The sequence below is a fragment of the Bacillus rossius genome, chromosome 1, assembly GCF_032445375.1.
Source record: "Bacillus rossius redtenbacheri isolate Brsri chromosome 1, Brsri_v3, whole genome shotgun sequence".
NCBI lineage: Eukaryota > Metazoa > Arthropoda > Insecta > Phasmatodea > Bacillidae > Bacillus > Bacillus rossius.
The window spans coordinates 377,780,940-377,804,203 of NC_086330.1; the positions used below are offsets into that span (position 1 = coordinate 377,780,940).

General features: G+C 38.9%; 1 protein-coding gene across 1 annotated transcript in view; it reads right to left on the reverse strand.

Annotated features, from left to right (window-relative positions):
• LOC134530703 (IQ and AAA domain-containing protein 1-like) overlaps positions 1-20,731 on the reverse strand; it is a 29,460-nt gene extending 8,729 nt beyond the window's left edge. Inside the window, exons 1-3 of the mRNA XM_063365795.1 lie at positions 20,687-20,731; positions 20,531-20,581; positions 936-1,222 (exon numbers count right to left, since the gene is read on the reverse strand). Coding sequence (XP_063221865.1) covers positions 936-1,191 — 256 coding nt within the window. The 5' untranslated portion in view covers positions 1,192-1,222; positions 20,531-20,581; positions 20,687-20,731. The remainder of the gene's footprint in view (positions 1-935; positions 1,223-20,530; positions 20,582-20,686) is intronic.
• Between the last annotated feature and the right edge of the window lie 2,533 nt (positions 20,732-23,264).

Genomic DNA, 23,264 nt, shown 5'->3' on the forward strand with positions numbered 1-23,264 from the left:
CTTTCATTTATACTTTGGAATGAATTATATCAAAGAAATGAAATGGTGTAGTGAATATATTGATCTAGGCATCCACAGTGGTATATTGGATATGCAAGTTCCTTTATTAGTTGAGTCAGCCACCTTGTCGATTCAACTCCTCGAAACTGACTGAGAAATTGCCATCTGCTACATCGCTGAGCATTTTGGACACTTGGGTGGACCGTGCAAATGAAAATTACGATATATATGACAATTTCACTTCTGTCGTGTAACCTTAAGATGATGATAAATTATTGTATCGAGGTCATTACAGGCTGATGAAGAGTGAAAATATAACTATGATCAGTGATGAAATGCAAGCACATAGACTCATGGCAACGACCACCACTTTTCTTACCCAAAAGTTGTCCTGGTTCGACTCCACCAGATCACCCTTTTGGTGGCACTCTCAACGTAATTTGATCCGACTGGGTAATATGAGAACTTTAAAATCAATCCATTATGTTTTCGTTAATTCCAAAACAAATTGTTTGTTATGCAATGAGTAGGAACAGGAAAAATTCGCGGGTTCAATCACTTCTAGGATGAACTCCATAGTTCTACGTACACTCGGTCAAATGCCACCCACTCATTGGCTGCTGTCTTGTGAGACGTCCCAACGTAGCAGCCTGTGATTCGACAAAGCTTTGGTCGGGCGTTTCTCATTGGCCCAGAGTCATCCAGGTGAGTTGTGAGCCAATAGCAGAGGCAGCACTGAGGTATAACTATTTGTATTTTAGCCTGTCGCGAAATGAATTCGCGAATTCTTCCGGTCTCTAGGCCAATGAGTTGTTATAATAAGTTGTCACTTGCGGTTCGGTTCAACTTTTGTGCTGTCGTAGACAGGCATGACTCCCATAAAGTGTGTCCAAAGTGTTCAAGTGAACAGTTGAAGGACCGTAGTGCGCACACACCCAGGCTCATCTCCAGAAGTCCCAGCACGAGAGGCCTCATCTGCACGTTGGCCATCTGGTCGTAGATCCTCGCCAGCCGGTTGGCCACCAGGATGTACTCGGCCCTCAGGCGGAACACGTCCGCCTGCGTCCTGACGCCGCCGGCGCTGTCCTCGTCCAGGGTCCTCCGGAGGTCGCCGGCGGCCAGGGGCATCCCGGCGCGCCGCACTGGCCCCCGGGTCCCCGAGGTCTCCGACGGCGACGGAGAGGCATCCATGACCCAACCCTCGTCGTCAGACCCGAGCTGCCTGCGGAACCAGCAGACATGGGCCGTCGACTGGGCGATGCTTGCTGATCTTGTACACCTGTGGGTAGGACGTCTACCACGGCGACGGAGAGACATCCATGGCCCAACCGTCGTCGTCAGACCCGAGCTGCCTGCAGAACCAGCAGACATGGGCCGTCAACTAAGCAATGCTCGCTGATCTTGTATACCTGTGGGAAGGATGTCTACCACGGCGACGGAGAGACGTCCATGGCCCAACCGTCGTCGTCAGACCCGAGCTGCCTTCAGAACCAGCAGACATGGGCCGTCAATTAAGCAATGCTCGCTGATCTTGTATACCTGTGGGAAGGATGTCTACCACGGCGACCGAGAGACGTCCATGGCCCAACCGTCGCAGACATGGGCCGTCGACTAGACGATGCTAGCTGATCTTGTACACCTGTGGGTAGGACGTCTACCACGGCGATGGTGACGTCCATGACCCAACCCTCGTCGTCAGACCCGAGCTGCCTGCGGAACCAGCAGACATGGGCCGTCGACTGGGCGATGCTTGCTGATCTTGTACACCTGTGGGTAGGACGTCTACCACGGCGATGGAGAGACGTCCATGGCCCAACCGTCGTCGTCAGACCCGAGCTGCCTGCAGAACCAGCAGACATGGGCCATCAACTAAGCAATGCTCGCTGATCTTGTATACCTGTGGGAAGAACGTCTACCACGGCGACGGAGAGACGTCCATGGCCCAACCGTCGTCGTCAGACCCGAGCTGCCTGCAGAACCAGCAGACATGGGCCGTCAACTAAGCAATGCTCGCTGATCTTGTATACCTGTGGGAAGGATGTCTACCACGGCGACGGAGAGACGTCCATGGCCCAACCGTCGTCGTCAGACCCGAGCTGCCTGCAGAACCAGCAGACATGGGCCGTCAATTAAGCAATGCTCGCTGATCTTGTATACCTGTGGGAAGGATGTCTACCACGGCGACCGAGAGACGTCCATGGCCCAACCGTCGCAGACATGGGCCGTCGACTAGACGATGCTAGCTGATCTTGTACACCTGTGGGTAGGACGTCTACCACGGCGATGGTGACGTCCATGACCCAACCCTCGTCGTCAGACCCGAGCTGCCTGCGGAACCAGCAGACATGGGCCGTCGACTGGGCGATGCTTGCTGATCTTGTACACCTGTGGGTAGGACGTCTACCACGGCGATGGAGAGACGTCCATGGCCCAACCGTCGTCGTCAGACCCGAGCTGCCTGCAGAACCAGCAGACATGGGCCATCAACTAAGCAATGCTCGCTGATCTTGTATACCTGTGGGAAGAACGTCTACCACGGCGACGGAGAGACGTCCATGGCCCAACCGTCGTCGTCAGACCCGAGCTGCCTGCAGAACCAGCAGACATGGGCCGTCAACTAAGCAATGCTCGCTGATCTTGTATACCTGTGGGAAGGATGTCTACCACGGCGACGGAGAGATGTCCATGGCCCTTCCGTCGCAGACATGGGCCGTCGACTAGACGATGCTAGCTGATCTTGTATACCTGTGGGAAGAACGTCTACCACGGCGACGGAGAGGCGTCCATGGCCCAACCGTCGTCGTCAGATCCGAGCTGCCTGCAGAACCAGCAGACATGGGACGTCAACTAAGCAATGCTCGCTGATCTTGTATACCTGTGGGAAGGACGTCTACCACGGCGACGGAGAGACGTCCATGGCCCAACCGTCGTCGTCAGACCCGAGCTGCCTGCAGAACCATCAGACATGGGACGTCAACTAAGCAATGCTCGCTTATCTTGTATACCTGTGGGAAGGACGTCTACCATGGCGACGGAGAGACGCCCATGGCCCAACCGTCGTCGTCAGACCCGAGCTGCCTGCAGAACCAGCAGACATGGGATGTCAACTAAGCAATGCTCGCTGATCTTGTATACCTGTGGGAAGGACGTCTACCACGGCGACGGAGAGACGTCCATGGCCCAACCGTCGTCGTCAGACCCGAGCTGCCTGCAGAACCAGCAGACATGGGACGTCAACTAAGCAATGCTCGCTGATCTTGTATACCTGTGGGAAGGACGTCTACCACGGCGACGGAGAGACGTCCATGGCCCAACCGTCGTCGTCAGACCCGAGCTGCCTGCAGAACCATCAGACATGGGACGTCAACTAAGCAATGCTCGCTGATCTTGTATACCTGTGGGAAGGACGTCTACCACGGCGACGGAGAGACGTCCATGGCCCAACCGTCGTCGTCAGACCCGAGCTGCCTGCAGAACCAGCAGACATGGGATGTCAACTAAGCAATGCTCGCTGATCTTGTATACCTGTGGGAAGGACGTCTACCACGGCGACGGAGAGACGTCCATGGCCCAACCGTCGTCGTCAGACCCGAGCTGCCTGCAGAACCAGCAGACATGGGACGTCAACTAAGCAATGCTCGCTGATCTTGTATACCTGTGGGTGTTTCTAGAAAGATTCTAACTATGGATGGTTTGGTCGAATCTTTTGAACCCTCGAATACCCATTGAATTCCATCACGTGTTAATGGAACATATGGTGTTCAAAAGATGTGTGGTTCGAGGAAAAATTTTTGAAGGAAAATAGCGGAGGAAATGTAATTCGTTCAAAATTCCACACTGACAACTCTGAAGTTTATTAGGTCTATTTTTGTGTTTTTTTTTACCAATGCTCTTACTGTTGGTCAAGCAATTTTATTTGTAAACCGAAACCAGGATGGCCGGACAGTTTCAGCATGTCACAGAGTTTTATTATGACTTAACATATCGTCGACAGCGAGGAAAATGCAGGAAATTTTAAGAATGATTCTGTCTTGGGTCTTGTTACAGGTCCATTCCAGAATTTTCCCAGATGTAACCTTTGGAATCCAAAGGGTACCGAAATGCATATTTTCAGTATCATTCAAAAAATTATGTTTTGCCGATTTTGGTATTGAACAATCTGACATAAATTTTTATTATATGGTACTATGCCTTTCTGTCCGAACATTTTTAATTAAATTTGACGTCTGGTCTCTTTTCAATAAGTTTTCAATGGAAACAAGTGGAATTAAATCCCGAGTGGTTTTGAGTGCTTTCTTGCCACTACAGCAGCTCACAGACTGTGCGTTTGTAGAACATGATGGACATTTCCGGTGGCCATGTAGGTTTTCTCCTGTTGCTGCTTTTTTTTCCCCACCATTAGATCATTTCATCGCTACTTCGTTATGTGTAATCATCGTTTCGTTTCATCCAGACGTTCACAAAGAAAGCGATTTGGCATTCGAGCCCAGGTGCCCCTACAATAATTGTCACAAATGGGAAGCATAATTAATAACACCAAAGAATAACTAAAAGTACTTCAGACCCACAAGCTGATATTTTAAATTAAATAATTCAAGTTAAATAAATATACTATACATAAAAAATAATTATATTCAAAAGTAATCAATGTAAAAACAATAATAAATACTCATGAATGTAACCATTATAAAAAGAAAATGAACCAGAGTAAATTATACCACGTTGACTATAAGAATATATATAATATAAGCTGCACTAAAAAAGATAATATAATAAAAACATAAGTATTAAAAGAATCTCAAGAAACAAACCTATTAAATAATATAATTTCCCAAGGCAGTTGGATTTACTCGGTGTAGGCCTATATGTCTCACTTTGTACATATTCAATCATCTAAAGAAATAACTGAAATAGTTTTATTTATTTTATTTTGAACAAAAATATTACCTACATTTTAACATCTTTATCTAGCGATTTTTCCATGCAATTTGGTATTCAAACATCTTTAAAAACATGTTTTTAATAAAAACTCATTTTAGGTTTTGGTTTGTAAAACTATAATTAGACCATATTACAAAATTAGAAATATCTCCAGAAATGTTTCTTGTATAAAAAATGTGCTTACTCCCAAAATTATTTGAATTTTCCGACTCACTAAACAAATCATACATTACTGATTGGCATTTAACAACCTGTAATAAATTTATATTTTATGGTGCTAAGGCTTTCTTCCAAAACATCAATAAGTTCTCAATGGAAACAAATATCAGTGGAAAAATTTCGACTTCTAGTAGCGCTTTAGTTTAGATGGTACGCAATAACTTCATCACTTAAAATAAGTCAATATAATAATAAAGATTAAATAAATAATATATTAATTAAATAATAAGCAATATATATAAACATACATGGCAACAAAAATATCCATAAACGATTCTCAAATTTTAATAGCTCATAAATAATTTATAAATTATTTTAAAAGTTACTCTACTTGAAAAAAAAAAGTAGAGTCGAAACAAACAAAACTGATCGACTTGAATTAAAACATTGACGTAATTTTTAAATAATAACTAGAATTAAATTAATATTTGTTCAATATAAATTGGCAATATTAAAATTAATTTAGTGCTTAAAGAGTTCGCGATTTTAAAGTATAATTAGATATTTATAATTTGTGGATATACGACAAAGTTTTCTTCTAGTATTATGAATTTATATGTAAGCAGGAAAACAGATTTTAACAAAAATAGTTTTATTTACTAATGCTTATAAAATTAGGGTTGCTAAGGAAAAAATGCAAAGTTAATTAAAAGATAAAAAAGGCTGAATAATAGTACCTATTAAAAAAACTGACTTTGCTGAAATATGGGCTTATTAATTATCCACAAGGAATATTTAGGGACCGGAAAAATTCGCGTTTTCAATAGCCTTCAGGATAGACTGCGCATTCCCCTGTACACTCGGGCAAATAACGCCAGTTCATTGGCTGCTGACTTGTGAGTTGTCTCAGCTGGTTTGTCTGTGATTCGATCCTTATTTGGTTGAGGGTTTGTAATTGGTTGAGATTCGTACAGATGAACAGTAAACCAACAGAAAAATCTTCTAATAGGTATATGTATTTGACTTCTAGCCTATCGCCGAATGAATCCGCGAATTTTTCCGGTCTCTAGGAATATCACATTCCGCTGTTCAACCAATGACTGTTTCAATACCATGATTTGAACAACTAATTTTGTTCAGATTTTCATTTATGTTAAAACTAAGCAATGCCCGATTTTCATAAATTGTCTCGATATAACAATTACGAAATTTTCTACAAACTTCGTAAAACTGTTAAGTTATTTTATAAATACTAGCTACTATGAATCCTTTTTTTTCCCCCTTCAAAATGTTCCAAGTTTAGAGTAACAACTGAACCGCTGTAGATCTCTCAACGTTCAAGAATAGCTTCATTGTCTGAAGAAAAGTTTCGTAAAATTTCGCGTGAGTGCGGTTTTTCCCAGCAATTACTTTCCTACCCTTCCGCTTTATTTAACTTTGCTATATTTTTTTGTTTTAACCCATTTGCTCTAGACGATTTGGGCGAAACTTTAGGTCGTTTTAGGTTAAGTGCCATACTAACGAGCCCCCCCCCCCCCCCCCTCTATCAATTTCTCTCTCTCCCGCGAAGGAAAAAATTACTACTTTAAGATATCATTTCGTTTGGATTTATGTTATGACAGTTCAACCCGCTCGTTCTGAGCAAGCTAGGCCTCTCTCTCCAGACAAGGGCCTACTTTCTTGTCTCGCCATCTACTTTTAGAGCAATAACTAGCAAAGCAAAAGCTCTAGATTTATCTAAAAGGCGCGCTAAAGGGAAAAAAAAAAGTAAACTGCGATTCAAGTTTTATTAAACTGCAGACAATTTTACAGTTGTTTTAAGATTGTATCCATGCATACAATACGAGTCGTGTTCGTACATGGAATATATTTACAAAATAGTATTAAATTTTACAAAAAGAAATGACACATAAAACAAAAAAAAAAAAACAAATCTTGAATAATTTTGTACGGCTGTTTATTTATTACAGCATCACAACAAAACCCTTCCACGGACTTTCATAAAAAGTAGAACAACAATAATAAATGTCATGAAGTGACATTTACGTCATTTCTATCCTGATAAGTTTCATAGTTCCGCAAGACACAAGACTTTGTTTTTGCACACTTCGTGTGGAAATATTTTAAGGAATTTCAATGAAATCGCGGTTACAGACAGTTATGCAATAAGGTTGGTTTCTTAAAAAAAAATCGCAATCTGTCTACAGGTAATAACACAGACTTAGTTCAGCGAGTAAGCAAAATAAAGTTAAAGAAAAATAAGTTGAAATACAGAAAATGCATTCATGAACCACGTAGATATAAAAGGAAACAGGCCATTGGAATAGACAAATATTTAATTAATACTCCCAATGACAAATTTTGTGAAAAATTATTTTCAATTTTATTGAAGAGGCCGCTCCAAAACAATATACAAAGCTATATGAATTTAAAATAGCGAACAATCTCGATTTTGTTTAATAAATGTTAGTTTGACATATAATTTTTAATGACAATGATGATATATTACAAACTCCTATGAGAATTACAATCAATGTTTTTTATTGACTTACTATAAGCAAACTAAAAATAATTAAAAAAGAACGGCCAACACAAATTAATAAATTAAACACAAATAGTTATTGACTACTATCGGGTCTCTGGTGAATTCTTAAGCCTGTCTCTGTTAAGTTTTGTTCTGTGGTTTATAATATATTTTTTAGGTGTACTAATTCCACAATTATACGACAAAATTTTCTAAAAGTGCTGCAAGTCAAACAAAAAAAAATTTGATCATAACAATTGCGTTAATTTTTTACAAACGGCAAGTTAATTTAACCTAGCTTACACCTGGCAGTGTAATTTTAATCAAAACACAGTATGCAGTTTTCAAAAGACGGGTTTTAATTCTACCAACAAACTTTGACTGCAGGTTCATCATGAAAAAATTCGTTGACTGTAAAGTCAGTTTACGGACGATAGTTTAACGTGACAACGTCAAAACAAAACTTTGATGAAATGATTGCATAGTTTTATGAATAAAATTGAATCATTTTTATTGAATTATCACTATTTTGTATGGATACAAAGAAGGGGTGAAATGAAATCTACAATTTAATTGATAAATTTACTTTTATTTGCACTCATTATTCAAATATGTTTATTAGTATTACTTTAACGAAGAGATTATTTTAACTATAATTTTTATACATGTTTGCTATTTAACTTCTTCCAATCTGTGTTATTCTGTTAAAGATAGGACGATGATAGGAAAAGTAGGAAATTAATGGGAGTGTTACAAGTTTAATGTGCCTCGAAAAAGTCAAATCGATGGTTGTTCCAGTCGAGTGGAAGAAAGATAGATGCGGCGCAAGCGTACAATGAGCGTAACGGGACAAAGAGTCATCCTTTTTCGTGCGTGCAGCCGGCTTTCATCGATTTATTAGACGTTGTCACTTCAAAAAAAAAATATACGTAACGCCCTTATTTCCCGTAGAATTTTGTGGCATGTTGTTGCCCCCAATTATTTAAATTAAATCATTTTACGGCAAAGGAGAATCAGGAGGTGGTTGTAGAACTTCACAGATATATGTATAAGCACAGGCGTAGATCCTTTGAGGGAGGGGGGGGGGGTTGTAATTAAGCATCCCCTCACTGATACACCCGCTTGTGCTTGCGAAATCGTGAATGTGAAACAGGTTTGATAAGCATACATGTCAATACTGTGTTTTATGGAAAAATTTCTGTATGTTTTTAATGTTTTTTTCTGCATATTGCATGTATATAGGCCAACATATATAGGTACAGCATACAAGCACCCGATCCAGAGATGACTTGTTACTGTTGAAACTCACTTGCAAAACTCTCAGACCGCGGCCCCCCGTTGAGAATCCTACAGATTCACGCCCTTGGGTGTGAGCAAATATTCGAGTAAGCAAGTATGCGAGTGAGCAAATATTCGAGTGAACAAGTATGCGAGTGAGCAAGTATGCGTGTGAGCAAGTATGCGAGTGAACAAGTATGTGAGTGAGCAAATTAGCGAGTGAGCAAGTAGGCGAATGAGCAAGTATGCGAGTAAGTATATGAGTGAACAAGTTTGCAAGAAAGAAAGTATGCGAGATAGAGAGTATGCGATTAAGCAAGTATGCGAATGAGATAGTATGCGAGTGAACAAGTATTCGAGTGAACAAGTTTGCAAGTAAGAGAGTATGCGAGTGAGAGAGTATGCGAGTGAGAGTGTATGCGAGTAAACAACTATGCGAATGAGATAGTATTCGAGTGAACAAGTTTACAAGTAAGATAGTATGCGAGGGAGAGAGTATGCGAGTAAGCAAGTATGCGAATAATATAGTATGCGAGTAAACAAGAATTCGAGTGAACATGTATTCGAGTGAACAAGTATGTGAGTGAACAAGTATGCGAGTAAGCAAGTTTGCGAATGAGATAGTATGCGAGTGAACACGTATTCGAGTGAACAAGTATTCGAGTGAAAAAGTATGCGAGTAAACAAGTATGCTAATGAGATAGTATGCGAGTGAACAAGTATTCGAGTGAACAAGTATTCGAGTGAACAAGTAGGCGAGTAAACAAGTATGCGAGTGAGAATGTATGCAAATGAGATAGTATGCGAGTAAGCAAGTGTGCGCATGAACAAATATGCGAATGTGCGAGAATGCACGTGTCAAGTACGTGTGCAAGTGTGCTATTGTGGCCATCTAAGCCCCCTCCGGCCTCCCCGCCATCGAGCGCCTCACTCCTTATCGTTGCACTTCTCGTTACGCCTCGACGACGCCGTCGCCGCCGGCCGCGAGGAAGTTTCACTTCGGAGGTCGTGACCGCACCGCGTCTCACAGACGAGACGCTTGTTTGTTTGTTTGTTTTCTTTGTAATCGCGGAGACGATCAGGAGCGTGGCTTGCCCGACAAGATGGTGGGCGTGGAAAAAAAAAATTGACAGTCGACGGGCGACCCGGCGCGCTGACCGCATCCGCGGCTCGTGACCAGAAAGTTCACTTCTTTTTTTTGTTTAACCTGTACAGGGTGACCACTCGTGTACATGTGGACCGCAGCCTCCCTGATCCCTCCAGATCTCCTCTTCGCGCTGCGCTGGTATAGTTCCCAGTCGCGTGACTGGAGTTATTAACCCACCCGACGATTTCACAAGAGTTTATTATGTTGAAATAACTGAGCACCCCTTCTAGCAATGTCGCAATTCCTTTTTTTTTTTTTTTTTTTGACGTGATGTCTTAAAAAATCGATGAACGCCGGCTACACGCACGAAAAATTGTCACGTTCCGCGCCTGTGCCGAGCGTGCAAGAACCGGCCAACCACCGTGCGATAAAATCATCTATAATGTCAAACAGGTTAAGGCGGGCTTTTTTAAAAGTATAAATGAAAAAAAAAATTGATTTATTTGTCCAATTTCGTCATTTCAAATTAACGATTTATTGACATTAATTTGATTTCAGTTTATTTCTATAACTAATTGTTCGTGAATATTATTTAAACAAATTATTTTAATCAATTTTGCAAAAACTGTACTTAAATAATATTTGAAAATTAAAAAGTATGCAGTTTATAATCAATGTTTTCTTATGGTGTTATCACGTAAAATTATCGTCCGTTAACCTACTTTACAGTTAACCCCCCTGAAACCAGCGATCTCAAAAATAAGCCCTCACGACGCTAGTTTCATACAAGGCACGCGACTGTGTAACCCTGCATGTTCTGAAAGAAAATCAAAATATTTCTAAACATGATCGTTTATTTTACACTTATGTGGTTTTTATCTCTTTAGCACATTAAATGACATTTTCACATTTACTACAGGAACTTGGTCGCATATTTTTGCAAAAAAAAAGTAATAACAAAGTTACATGTTAATACAAAAGTCACAGCTCGCGTGCTACTTAATATTGCTCTGTAAATTTAATTTCAATAAGACGTTACTAAATACGTTTGCCGTCTCTTTAGGTTCAAGGTTACGCTAACAGCGTGTATGTCGCAGACAACAACGTACACCACACAGAATTAGCTACGTTCTCGAACAACAAGTGCACCTGTTTAACCTTACAATTAATTTTACAAACGTGTCAGTCATGCAACGTGCATAACAACTTCAACAACTTCATGATGTGCTTAACCCGAACGGTATTCATTCGTTAACATGCTTGCGCAGTTTGCCAAATATGGTCCGTCCACAAATCTGCTAGCTCAAATTACGGCAGAAATAATGCCTTACAATATAATTGCAAATTCATTATATCATATTAACTCTAATAAACACATCATTAAGTCAATTTCAAAGGGCGAGCCGAAACAAAGTGACTAGATAGAAAAAGTATAAATATTCCTAACGATCGTTACTTACGCTGAGTGCTGCCCACGCACCCGCCTGCACTAGCGACCAGGGTTGGTCTACACATATCAATTCGAAAGTACGCCGAAGAAGAACGAGTTAACAAAATTGACGTCTTTATATAGCCTTGACATGTCGGCGCATGCGCAGCGTGGACAGGTCCAACTCAGGAGGGGTAAGGAAGGAAGACCGGACCTAGAGGAGGGGAAATCAGCAGTCCCGCGGCGGGCACTTCAAAATCCAAGTCATTACGTCGGGCTGCCGGCTCACCCCCTTTTTGTATAAATAAAATTTCTTTACGAAAATCATGTCCAAAACTGGGTTTTGTATTTTTTTTTCCAAATCCTTTTCGCTTTCATGGGAGCCATTCGCTCACTTCTCTCCTAGCTGGGCATCGTTGGCTCACGGTCATAGAGGGGGGTGTCCAAAAAACTGCGGTCCAATCATGAACACAGTGCGAGAGTGTGGGGGTTTGCATTACACTTGGCGACTGATCGAAATGCGCAAAATTTCCGTATCTCTAATCACTAAGGACCGGAAAAATTCGCGGGTTTAAATGACCTCCAGGGTGAACTTCACAGTTTTACGTACACGTTTCGGTCAAATGCCACCCACTCATTGGCTGCTGTCTTGTGAGACGTCCGAACGTAGCAGACTGTGATTCGTATAAAGCTTTGGTCGAGCGTTTCTCATTGGCCCAGAGTCATCCAGGTGAGTTGTGAGCCAATAGCAGAGGCAGCACTGAGGTGTAACTATTTGTATTTTAGCCCGTCGCGAGTTGAATTCGCGAATTTTTCCGGTCGCTAGCTATCTCTCTCTGGTCTGGGGCGACATCGCCGAGACGACGGGAGGGGCGGGAGGCGGGGTGGGAGGGGAGGAGGGGTTATCCACGACCGGGCCTGACCTCTTCACCTCTCCCGCCCCTCCTCCTCCCCTCCCCCCTGGTCTAAAGTCGAGCCCCGAACAACCGGACCTGCCGGCCAGCACGGTCCCCGTGACGTCACACGCGCGCCACGCGGCCGCCTCGCGAACCTCAGCGGACTCCGGCTCAAGGGAAGCCTTCCCTCCACAGACGAGACAGCCACGCCCGCAGTTCCCCCAAGTTCATGCTCGCTTTTTCTATCTCGTTGTATAAACCGGTGCGGCATTAAATTTTGCAGTCGATTAGGATAGGTTAGCTACATTATAAATACTTTAAAACATTGTGGATGGTTGGTTATATTAGGCAAGTAGTATAGCTACTTTAAAAATAATGTAAAATCATTTTATGGTTGCTTAGCAAATAACTTTTTAACACGTAGCTATCCAGCGCTAGGAAACCGTTTGCATGATTTCACAGTATCTTTAATGTAGCTATCCTAACCAAATCAACCGTCCACAATGTTTTAAAGTATTTATAATGTAGCTAACCTAACCTTTTACAATATACAAAAAAAATACCCCGAAGATGCACGATCGGGCGTTTGGCTCTCTCGTCTGTGAAAAGAAGGCTTCCCCTGGCTTAAAGAGTTGCCACCCATTTCAGGTCAAGATTCTATATTTACAGTAATTACAGATACACTTGTAGAATTTATTAATTGTTTAACATTCACGAAATTAAAAATATACGCAGCGCATAATTTTTGCATAATTAGCTGCCAAAGTTACATTTCTTTAAATGTTTTTTGGGTTGTACAAATAAGGAGAAAACAATTTATTGCAGAACTGAAACATTTTAGGTTTAACTGCAATGCCACTGGCTACTTCAAGAAATTGTTTGAATTTCTTTCAGAAAATATTAATTAATTTTAGCTGGCATTTCAAAATTCTCAAATTTGTTACGATTTGGACAGCCAAGAATCATCAAATGATTTTTTGTAATAGAAATGCAAACCATTTCATGAAGTAGCCAGTGGCATTGCAGTTAAACTAAAAAAGTTTCAGTTTTGCAATCAATTAAATTCTCCTTATTTGTACAACAAAAAAAAACGTTACAGATGTAACTTTGGCAGCTAATTAGGCAAAACGTATGCGCTGTATTTATTTTTCATTTCGTAAAAGTTAAACAATTGAAAAAGTTTAAAAGTTGATCAGTGATTAATATAAATATAAAATCATGACCTGAAATGGGAGGCACCCCCTTAAGGCCCCCGCCTACCCGGGCACACACACGGTGCGCAGAGCTTCAGGAAAAAACAACGCGATTTCAAAACTACTCAAGATATCCGAGTGGGGTCAGTTTACGGAAAGCATTTTAAGAGTTCGCTGAGGGCCGAAAAGTAGTTTTGATTTTGGATTACGTTTTTAAACTATTTTTAGAAGAGTTAAAATGGCTAAAACGCATGTTTTCAGAGTAATTTTTAGGCGTAAAACTACCAGTACAGATTCTTGATAGCACTTAAGGGACTTGCATTACGCCTTTATCTACCTTTCCCCGCAATATAATGTTACGGTCACCGCTCATGTGCACTGGGAGAAGACTGCGCGCCAGTCCAGAGGAGACACCGCGCTAGAAGCACCAGCCAGTCCCGCCTCGCCGACACAGATACGCCCCTGACGAGGCGGGCGCCTTAAGGCCCGCGCTCACCGCGTTCATCTCTGGAGTTACAATTCCTCAGGCGCGTTGTGAGAAAAAATGACTAGAGTGACATTTTACGATGCGAGCGCAACATGCAACGAAATTTTCACAGGATAAAAAAAAGTATATAAGTAGTCTACATATTAAAATTATATAAGTGTCTTTTAAATCCTATACTTCAGTGATTGATATTAGATTCTTGTCGATGTCACGAAAAAAATTTTTTTTATTGTGAATATTACTGATAGAAATTGTGTATAATTATTATCTTTTTCAGTTGTACTTAGGTCAGAATATTTTCCCTTATGTATAATTTATTTGCATTATAAATTATTTAATAAATAATTAAAATTAATATTTTAGATTAAAAATTCAGCATTTTTTAATTGCATTATTTATTTTTAAAAAAACTCTTTATTTTAATTAATTAAATGAATAGTTTTATACACATGTTTAATTAAATATTGAATACAAGGTATTAATTTAATTTTTTAATTTGGTTGAATTAATACTTTTTCAACGGTATTTATAATATCATACCAGTCTTTTTATAATTTTATTTCTAATAATTAATTGCATGCAAAATTAAAGTTATTTTTAAACACGCCAAGTAAATATAGTTTCTAACGAGAGTACATAAGTACACGTATCCTTTTTGTTGAATTTTCAAGTTATTGCTTATATTAAGGTAAGGGCTATTCCTAAAATTTAAACTCGGTGACTCCCTTGCATACATATTATTTTATTTTTAAACACATTTCCTTAGTGCAATGTCATGATGTAAAAGTCACGCAAGTGCTCGTTTTATATGCAAAAAAAATATATAACTGTGTATTTTACAATTTAACAATTATTTTCTTCTTGTATTACAGTTTCTTAACAATTTGTTTCTAAAGGCATATATATTGTTAAAAGTACAAGAATTTTTTTTCTGTACATGTTAAGGTTTGATTGTTGATGTTTTACCTTTAAAGTATGTTATGATAGTAACAAACAAATACCCATGATGGTGATCCCTCCACTACACAGAGAAATATGTTTGTTTGAATCAAACAAATATTTGATTATATATGGCCAAACAAATATTTACTTGGTGGAACAAAATAATTTGTTAGTTTAACCAAACTCGGTAAGTAGGTACCTAACAAAAATGATTTGTTACACCTAACCAAATATATAGAGACCGGAAAAATTCGAGAATTCATTTCTCGATAGGCTAAAATACAAATAGTTATACCTCAGTGTTGCCTCTGCTATTGGCTCACAACTCACCTGGATGACTCTGGGCCAATGAGAAACTCCCGACCAAAGCTTTATCGAATCACAGGCTGCTACGTTGGAACACCTCACAAGACAGCAGCCAATGAGTGGGTGGCATTTGACTGAGTGTACGTAGAACTGTGGAGTTCATCCTGGAGGTCGTTGACCCCGCGAATTTTTCCGATCCCTACAAATATACGTTTGAGTTGACAAAATCTTTTTGTTGGGTCAACAGAATCTTTACTAGTACAAAATATTTTTGTTTAAATTAACAAAAAAATATATTTATTTCGCCATCTTACAAACAAATATTTTGTTGGGACAAACAAACCTTTCTCTCAGTGTGATAGCGACTTGCGGCCTTGTTGCGGGTGTGTGTGTCCGCGCTGCAGACGGCTGGTGGGCCGAAGAGACCCGCTGGCCGGTGTGACCCACATAATATTTAAACGGTCCGAAAACCCGGGCGTTCGCGCTGATGTATTGGAGCGGGCTCGCCCGCATAAATTACCGTCCGAGACCTCCACCCACCCCTCTTTCCACCCCCTTCCCTTCTTCCCTTCTTCCCTTCTTCCCTTCTTCACAGCAGTCTTCACTCGCGGCGCGGGTCGAATCTTCGAAGGGGGAGGGAGAGATTACACCGGCCGAAACAAATTGTTACCCCCCCCCCCCCTGGATCGGGCTGGACCAGATATTTCACATTCCTGAGGCAAGTTTTCGCTCGCCTGCGTGCTAGAGACCGGTGCGTCGAACGAGACCTTTTCTTTTTTATAATCAAAAAAGATATATATATACACACACGTGTGCATACATTTCGGACCTAGTGTTGGAAGTTGGTAATTTGACTCTTGGATCACTGCAAATTCTCACAAATATTTATGTGGAATGTATTTAAATAATGCCATAAGAACAGCTGGTTTAATAATTATTGTGGCGTTAAGATAATTTTTATAATGACCGCTTCAAGATCCCAAAATTAAATTCACTTGCTCGGTATATTTATTCATAAAATACATAAGTTATGAGATGTAACATATTTGAAAACAGGCGTGAACCACGTGGTGGCGCAATATAGTTATTTTGTTAATTCTGTGATATTTTGACGTTACTACGTCTAATAAATCAATGAATGCCGGCTATAGGCACGAAAAAGTGTTCCGTTACGCACATTGTCCCGTTACGCTGTGTCCCGTTACGCTCATTGTACGCTTGCGCCGCATCTATCTCTCTTCCACTCGATTGGAACAACCATCGATTTGACTTTTTCGAGGCACATTAAACTTGAAACACTCCCATTCGTTTCCTACTTTTCCTATCATCGTCCTATCTTAACAGAATAACACAGATTGGAAGAATTTAATTAGCAAACATGTAGGCTATAAAAGTTATAGTTAAAACAATCTGTTCGTTAAGGTAATAAACATATTTGAATAAATGAGTGCAAATAAAAGTAAATTTATCAATTAAATTGTAATTTCATTTCACTCCTTCTTTGTATCCATACAAAATAGTGATAATTCAATAAAAATGATTCAACTTTATTCATAAAAATATGCAATCATTTCATCAATGTTTTGTTATGACGTTGTCACGTTAAACTATCGTCCGTAAACCGACTTTACAGACAACCAATTTTTTTTTTTTCTGTTGGAGTTACTTTCTGTAAACACAGTAACATCCACCACGGAATTTACATAAATCCCATACGGGGTACTAGTAAGATTTTTTATTTTTTGAGACATCACTGATCTCTCGAGCTAGGCTAAAATTACTGCTCCCATTTTTTCCCCTCCTTTTATGTATCGATAAAAACGGCCGATCTTAATCCGATAAGAGAGGAACTTCCCCGGATGATAATAAAAAAAGAGAGATCCCGTGTTTAGGACCACGGTGGAATGAGCGATTACGATGGAAAATACCTTGCCGTGTCACGTGGTTGGTAATTTTATATTCAAATTGATTATGCAAAGTGACTGCAGTGGCGACGGAGGTAGCGAGGCAACAGCCCGCGTCTGTGTAGAGCACAGGAACAGCACAGACGCTGTGCTTCGCCTCAGACATTAGCGCCTTCGCCACAGATCATCGGACCTACTCCACTCTGGGATAACTGAGTTCTTCAACAGTTTAAGGCACTTCAATACACAGACCGACTGCGATGATGAAAATGCCTTCCAATTACTTCGCTGGAAAATCAAACTATTTATTTTTGAGAAAATGCTTGGCAATGCACATTTTAATTGTTGTTAATTAACGACACAGAAAAAATTATCCCTTAAAGGACGAAAACAACTAAAAAATAAATAAATCCTCTCTTCTTTTCCGTGACTGGAGTATGTTCGTTATCAAGGGGGGCACTATCGAGGCAAGACTTTTGTTGAATCAAACTATCCTTAGTCAGTCAGAGGCGAACAAACTACCACAACTCGCACTCAATAAAATATAAGTTTTCAGGAAGCGTTGGAAATGGAAAAGTACTTTTTCTTCTGCATTCAAGCTTTCCCCCTCCCCTCTAAATTATTTTTAAAGAGCATCTGAGTCGTCCATTGCTTCTGGTGCGTATCTCCCATTCGATCACTCGAAAGGACAAGGTAAGTGAAGACTATGTGTTCGTTCCTGGCGTCAACTTGTGTTTCTTCTGGAGCATTTGACTGGTCCAACAATCTTTAAGAGTACAGGAAAGGGCACGTCGTTAATGAATGACGAGAACATAAAAACAATAATATAATCTGAACGACATGACAGAATTCGATGGGGTTGGTTTTGTCGGCTAAGTATATTAATCACGAAGATCTGAATGTACAGAAATAGTCCATACTGTGTATATTAAAAAATATTCATTTGTTTTCATTAAATAAGGGGCTTGAAAACTAAAAATAAATTAAATATATAAAAAAGTCCGTAAAATTAATAAAATCACACAAGAAACGCCTCTATGATAACCAAATCATAGAACGAAAATATATTAGAGTTTTAAGTTAATATTAACTTATTAAAACATTATGTTTTGCAACTATTAAATAAAATCATGAAAATATATTTATTTCTGAAATTAAGCTTTTCTTATGAATTTTTTTAAAAAATTTGCTGTCATAAATTTTTTCTTCATTTTTTTGTTTCAACCCCTTATTTTATGAAAAACTGTTGCAAGTTATTTTTAAATTATATAACATATTCACTATTTCTGCACATTGAGGTTTCTGCAATGAAAATATCCAGCCGACAAAACAAACTTAATCGAATTCTGTCAAGTTGATCAGATTTTATTATTGTTTTTTATATTCTCTTCATTCTCGCTCGATGTGACTTATATCTGCACAATATCTCAATGCACGGAGCTTAACCTACTTTGGCATAACTGCACTTTAGGATTTCTTTGCTGCTTTACGGCAGGCAGCGGTCATTATACGTCACCCTTCGGCATTGTCTGAGAGTCAAGCATGACAAAAACACTAACTACAGTTCCAAGAAACAAGCACACATTTATTTTTAAAAAAACATAATTTAAGCATGTCCGCAAAGTAACAGTAATTTTAAAATTAAAATAATTTATGTTTCCTGGGACGGTTATTTCTTCAATTTCAAGGTATGAACCCATTAGCTTGATTTTTAGCTTATTTTTTCTAATTCCGTAATGAAGTTTAGTCGCGAAAAGATAAGAAATGCATATTTTAATAGTTTGAGGAAGTTTGCAAGTCTCTTTTTTTTTTTCAAGCCTTTGCAAACCATCGCAAGTTCCACTGAGTCAAGCCACTAATCATCCACTATAGAATGCACATGAGTAACTTTTTAACTAGCGTACCTAGGTTTGATTTGAAATAATGTTAAATACACTTATTTTTCGAGCGGTACTAAATCGCTATTTTTTTGCAGTGAAAGATAATTGCTCTCTTTTAATAATTGCTCTCGTTTCGAAAGTCATTTTAGTATCAGTACAAGGAAAAACCTTGGTAAATATGTAGTGTAGCGGTATTTGCGAAAAAAAAGTTAAAAATCCGAAAATACTTTTATTATATGCTCTTTCACTTCCTCTTTTCATTGAACCTGGCGGAGATAAAAAATTCCAAATACTTTAGGAGATATCGAATTTTTTAATTTTCATCACAATACCTGTTCATTCATGCGGCGTTGACTATTGTATCTTGTTTACGAGTATGAATTTTTTTGTTTTCGCGACGTAGGTGAACGACTACATCATTTTCTACTAATGGCAAAGGAATTGTACCCACCTCTAATTTAGGTGAGTTTTTAACGTTGCAAATTTTAATGTTTTATTTGTTATTTGGATATTGTTGCGCAAGTAAAAAGTAAAAAAAAAATTACGTGAGTTCCTACTGTTCATCCTTTGTCCCGGTTTGTTTGGTCAGGTCAGTTACATTATAAATACTTTAAAACTAAACCACCATTAAAATTTATTCACATTATTTTTAATGTCTGCTTATTTTGAAAGTATTTTTAATGTAACTGACCTGACCTAAACGACCATTTTAATTAATTAGGCATTCACGAACACACGGCAAAAGAAAAAAAATGGTGACGGTCGAATGATAGCACAGGTCTTGTATTGCAAAATAAGAAATGGCAATATCTCCTAAAGTATTTGGAATTTCTTATCTCCGCCAGGTTTTATGAAAAGAGGAAGTGAAAGAGCATATAATAAAATTATTTTTGGATTTTTAACATTTTTTTCCCGCAAATACAGCTACACTACATATTTACCAAAACCTTTAATTTTATAAGATAAATTCCTGGCGAAGTGTCTAGGATACTTTTCTTTCTGATGAGATAGTCTGAGTAATGTATTGTCAAAAAGTTTACCTCCACAGTCATTGTCAATTATATTACGTGAGATAGATTATATATTCAAACAAAGTCGAATTGGATTTCACATTGTTCTGCTTTTCTAAAATAACATTTTGAAACATTTAATTACAATAAGTGGTGATTTGCTTATCACCAGAGCAATCCTCGGTTGAACTTTTAATTTGATGCATCTACTATCTTTCAGCAACACTACGGCATTGTTATAGTGCCACAGTTACTACTAATGGCTACAGCTTACAGGCCTGACTAGTTAGCTAATTGATGTTTGAAAATTTGCAAATATTTATATTGGTTATTATTATTACTTGTGTGCGAAATTGACTTGCCTCTCTTAACAGTTGTAAGTATAAACACACAATGTTGGAAAATGCACTCTCTATTAAAACCGTAAGTCTACACATTATTTATAATTGGTAGGTCTACTTGGATTATCTAAAAACCAAAGCGAATTTCCTTACCTTGTTTGGTATTGACGGTTATGTTTCCCAAATTCACAACTACTTTCTCACCTGAAACAAAAAAAAAATTAACTATAGACAACAAAAGCCCACTGGAAGCATTTTTTAAATAAATGACTTTACAAAGTTAACTTATAGAATAAATATTTTGCTAACATTTTTAGGTTACGAATCCAGGCAAACATGAGCTAACATTACAATAAACAGTAACTTTTGTTTGTTTAAAGTCGTTCATTTGTTTTTGTTTTTTTTTTTCATTTTCCATATTAGTTGCCAAAACTACAAATAAACTTTGAAACTAAAAAGTTTTTTTTTCTTCTTGTTGTCACATTTCTTTTATTGATCATGTCACAAAAGTGTTATTATTATCCCCATTAAAAATTATCTCGACGTTTCAAGATGATCGCAAAGTTATGATACCGTTTTTAGAAAATAGATAACATAAAAAAGAAACGTTTTTGGGTAGGTAAATAAACAAAACAATGCCCGTTGCTCGAAAATATTGGAAAGATCTTTCTGACAGCACCCGGCCACAACTAGCGAGTGCCCGCTATCACTGGTCACAGCACCAAATGAGACCCAGTGAGAAATGGAGCAAGTGGGAATACCCCGATATAACGCTTCAACAAGCGTTCAAACTAGGTTCAACGCTCAAAAACAAAACAGTTATCGTAGAAGCCACAAAAAAAATTAATAATATAACCCCTACCAAATGTTTTGTGATAACAAATTTATATTGTAGCACCCAAGAAGTAGCTAAAAATATACCTACTGTCGTCATCAAAAAATACTTAAACCATTTTGTAAGTTGTAATTAAGGGTGAAATAGCCTAATTATTTGGTTTCTTCAGTTTAGTGTTTTTGATCATCAATTTTAGTACATATATAATATAACCATATTTCATTGTTAATAAAAGTTTCTTTTTAACTTTAAAAGCCATTATGTGAAGGATTACAATATTTAATTCTTTAAATATATGCCAAAATACTAATAATAATTTTCCTTTAAGTTAATTAAAAAAACATTAAATTAGGAATTATTTAGTTGATAAAACTTTTTATAAACATTAAAAAATTGTTTAATTAGTAGTATATAATAGGGCATAGCCTACTGAAACTCGGTTCTGGGTGTGGTGTGTGTGTCGGTGTCCGCCATCTTGGATTGTGACTTCACGGCGGCCATATTGGATGGTTGTGACCTTGACCTTTGACCTTGTCCTTGAATTTGATCCTCAAAATTGTATGACGTCATGACCGCCATCTTGTCTTCGATGCTGGAAACCATCATCATCATTGTAACGTCGGCTAGAGTGCGCCGACGCCATGTTAGTTTAATTCGTATCCGCTAGAGTGCAGTAATCATTTATTATTGCTGTGACACCCGCCATCTTGTCATTTGGCCGCCATCTTGGAAATCCGTAATTATTTAGCTAGAAATTCGGGAAAACTTCCAAAATTCATTAAATAAATCACTCATTAATTTACATATTGATTCGATCCGCTCCTGTCCTCGGTTCGATACCCGATCGATGCAATAATGATTAATTTTATAAAAAAAAAATATCAATAAACCATGTTCAACATTCTTAAAGAGACTTTAAAACCTCTACTACCATCATCCTATAAGTCATCAAGACCACCATATTGGAAATTCGTAATTTTAATGCTAGAGATTCGGGAAATAGTTAAAAAATCATTAAATAAATTTGTAATCTATATACTGATTGATTAGATCGACTAAGGTCCTTACTTCGATCCCTGGCCGATACAAAACAATTTTAATTTTAAAAAAGTACCAGAAAAGTGTAAGGTTCGAGAAATAAAACACCACAAAGTCTTTTACAAACATAATATTTATTACACAATTTCTATCCTACTACAGAATCACTTGCGAAAGCCAGCAATCTCATAAACATTTAGCCCTGCATAGACGTGCAGCGACTACTTCTTAGCTGCAACAGCTCCAAATGCTCCAAATGGCTCCAACTGCTCCAAATGGCTCCAAATGCTCCAAACGGCCTCAAAATGGCTCCAACAGCTCCAACAGCTCCAAATGCTTCAAAAGGCTCAAATGGCTCCAACAGCTCCAACAGCCTCCAAATGCTTAACACAGCTCCAAATGGCTCCAAATGCTCCAAACGGCCTCCAAATGCTTGACAGCTCCAAATGTCTCCAGCAGCTCCAAATGCTCCTAATGCTTAAAAAGGCTCCAAATGCTCCAACAGCTCCAAAATGGCTCCAAAAAAGGCTCCAAATGCTCCAACAGCCTCCAAATGCTTAACACAACTCCAAATGACTCCAAAAGGCTCCAAATGCTTCAAAAGGCTCCAAATGCTCCAACAGCCTCCAAATGCTTCAAAAGGCTCCAAATGCTTCAAAAGGCTCCAAATGCTCCAACAGCTCCAAATGCTCCAACAGCCTCCATCAGCTCCAACACAGCTCCAAATGCTTCAAAAGGCTCCAAATGCTCCAAAAGGCTCCAAATGCTACAACAGCCTCCAAATGCTCCAAAGGCTCCAAATGCTCCAAATGGCTCCAACAGCTCCAAATGGCTTCAAATGCTACAAAAGGCTCCAATTGCTCCAGCTGCTCCATCTTCAATTGGTTCCAACTGATTCCAATTACTTTTCTTATCGAACTTGGCATGATTACTAACATGTCTTTATTAGTATACATTTTGACTGGCAGTGGTAACGTATTTTACACCTTTAAGTTATAAGTTTTATTTAGAAAT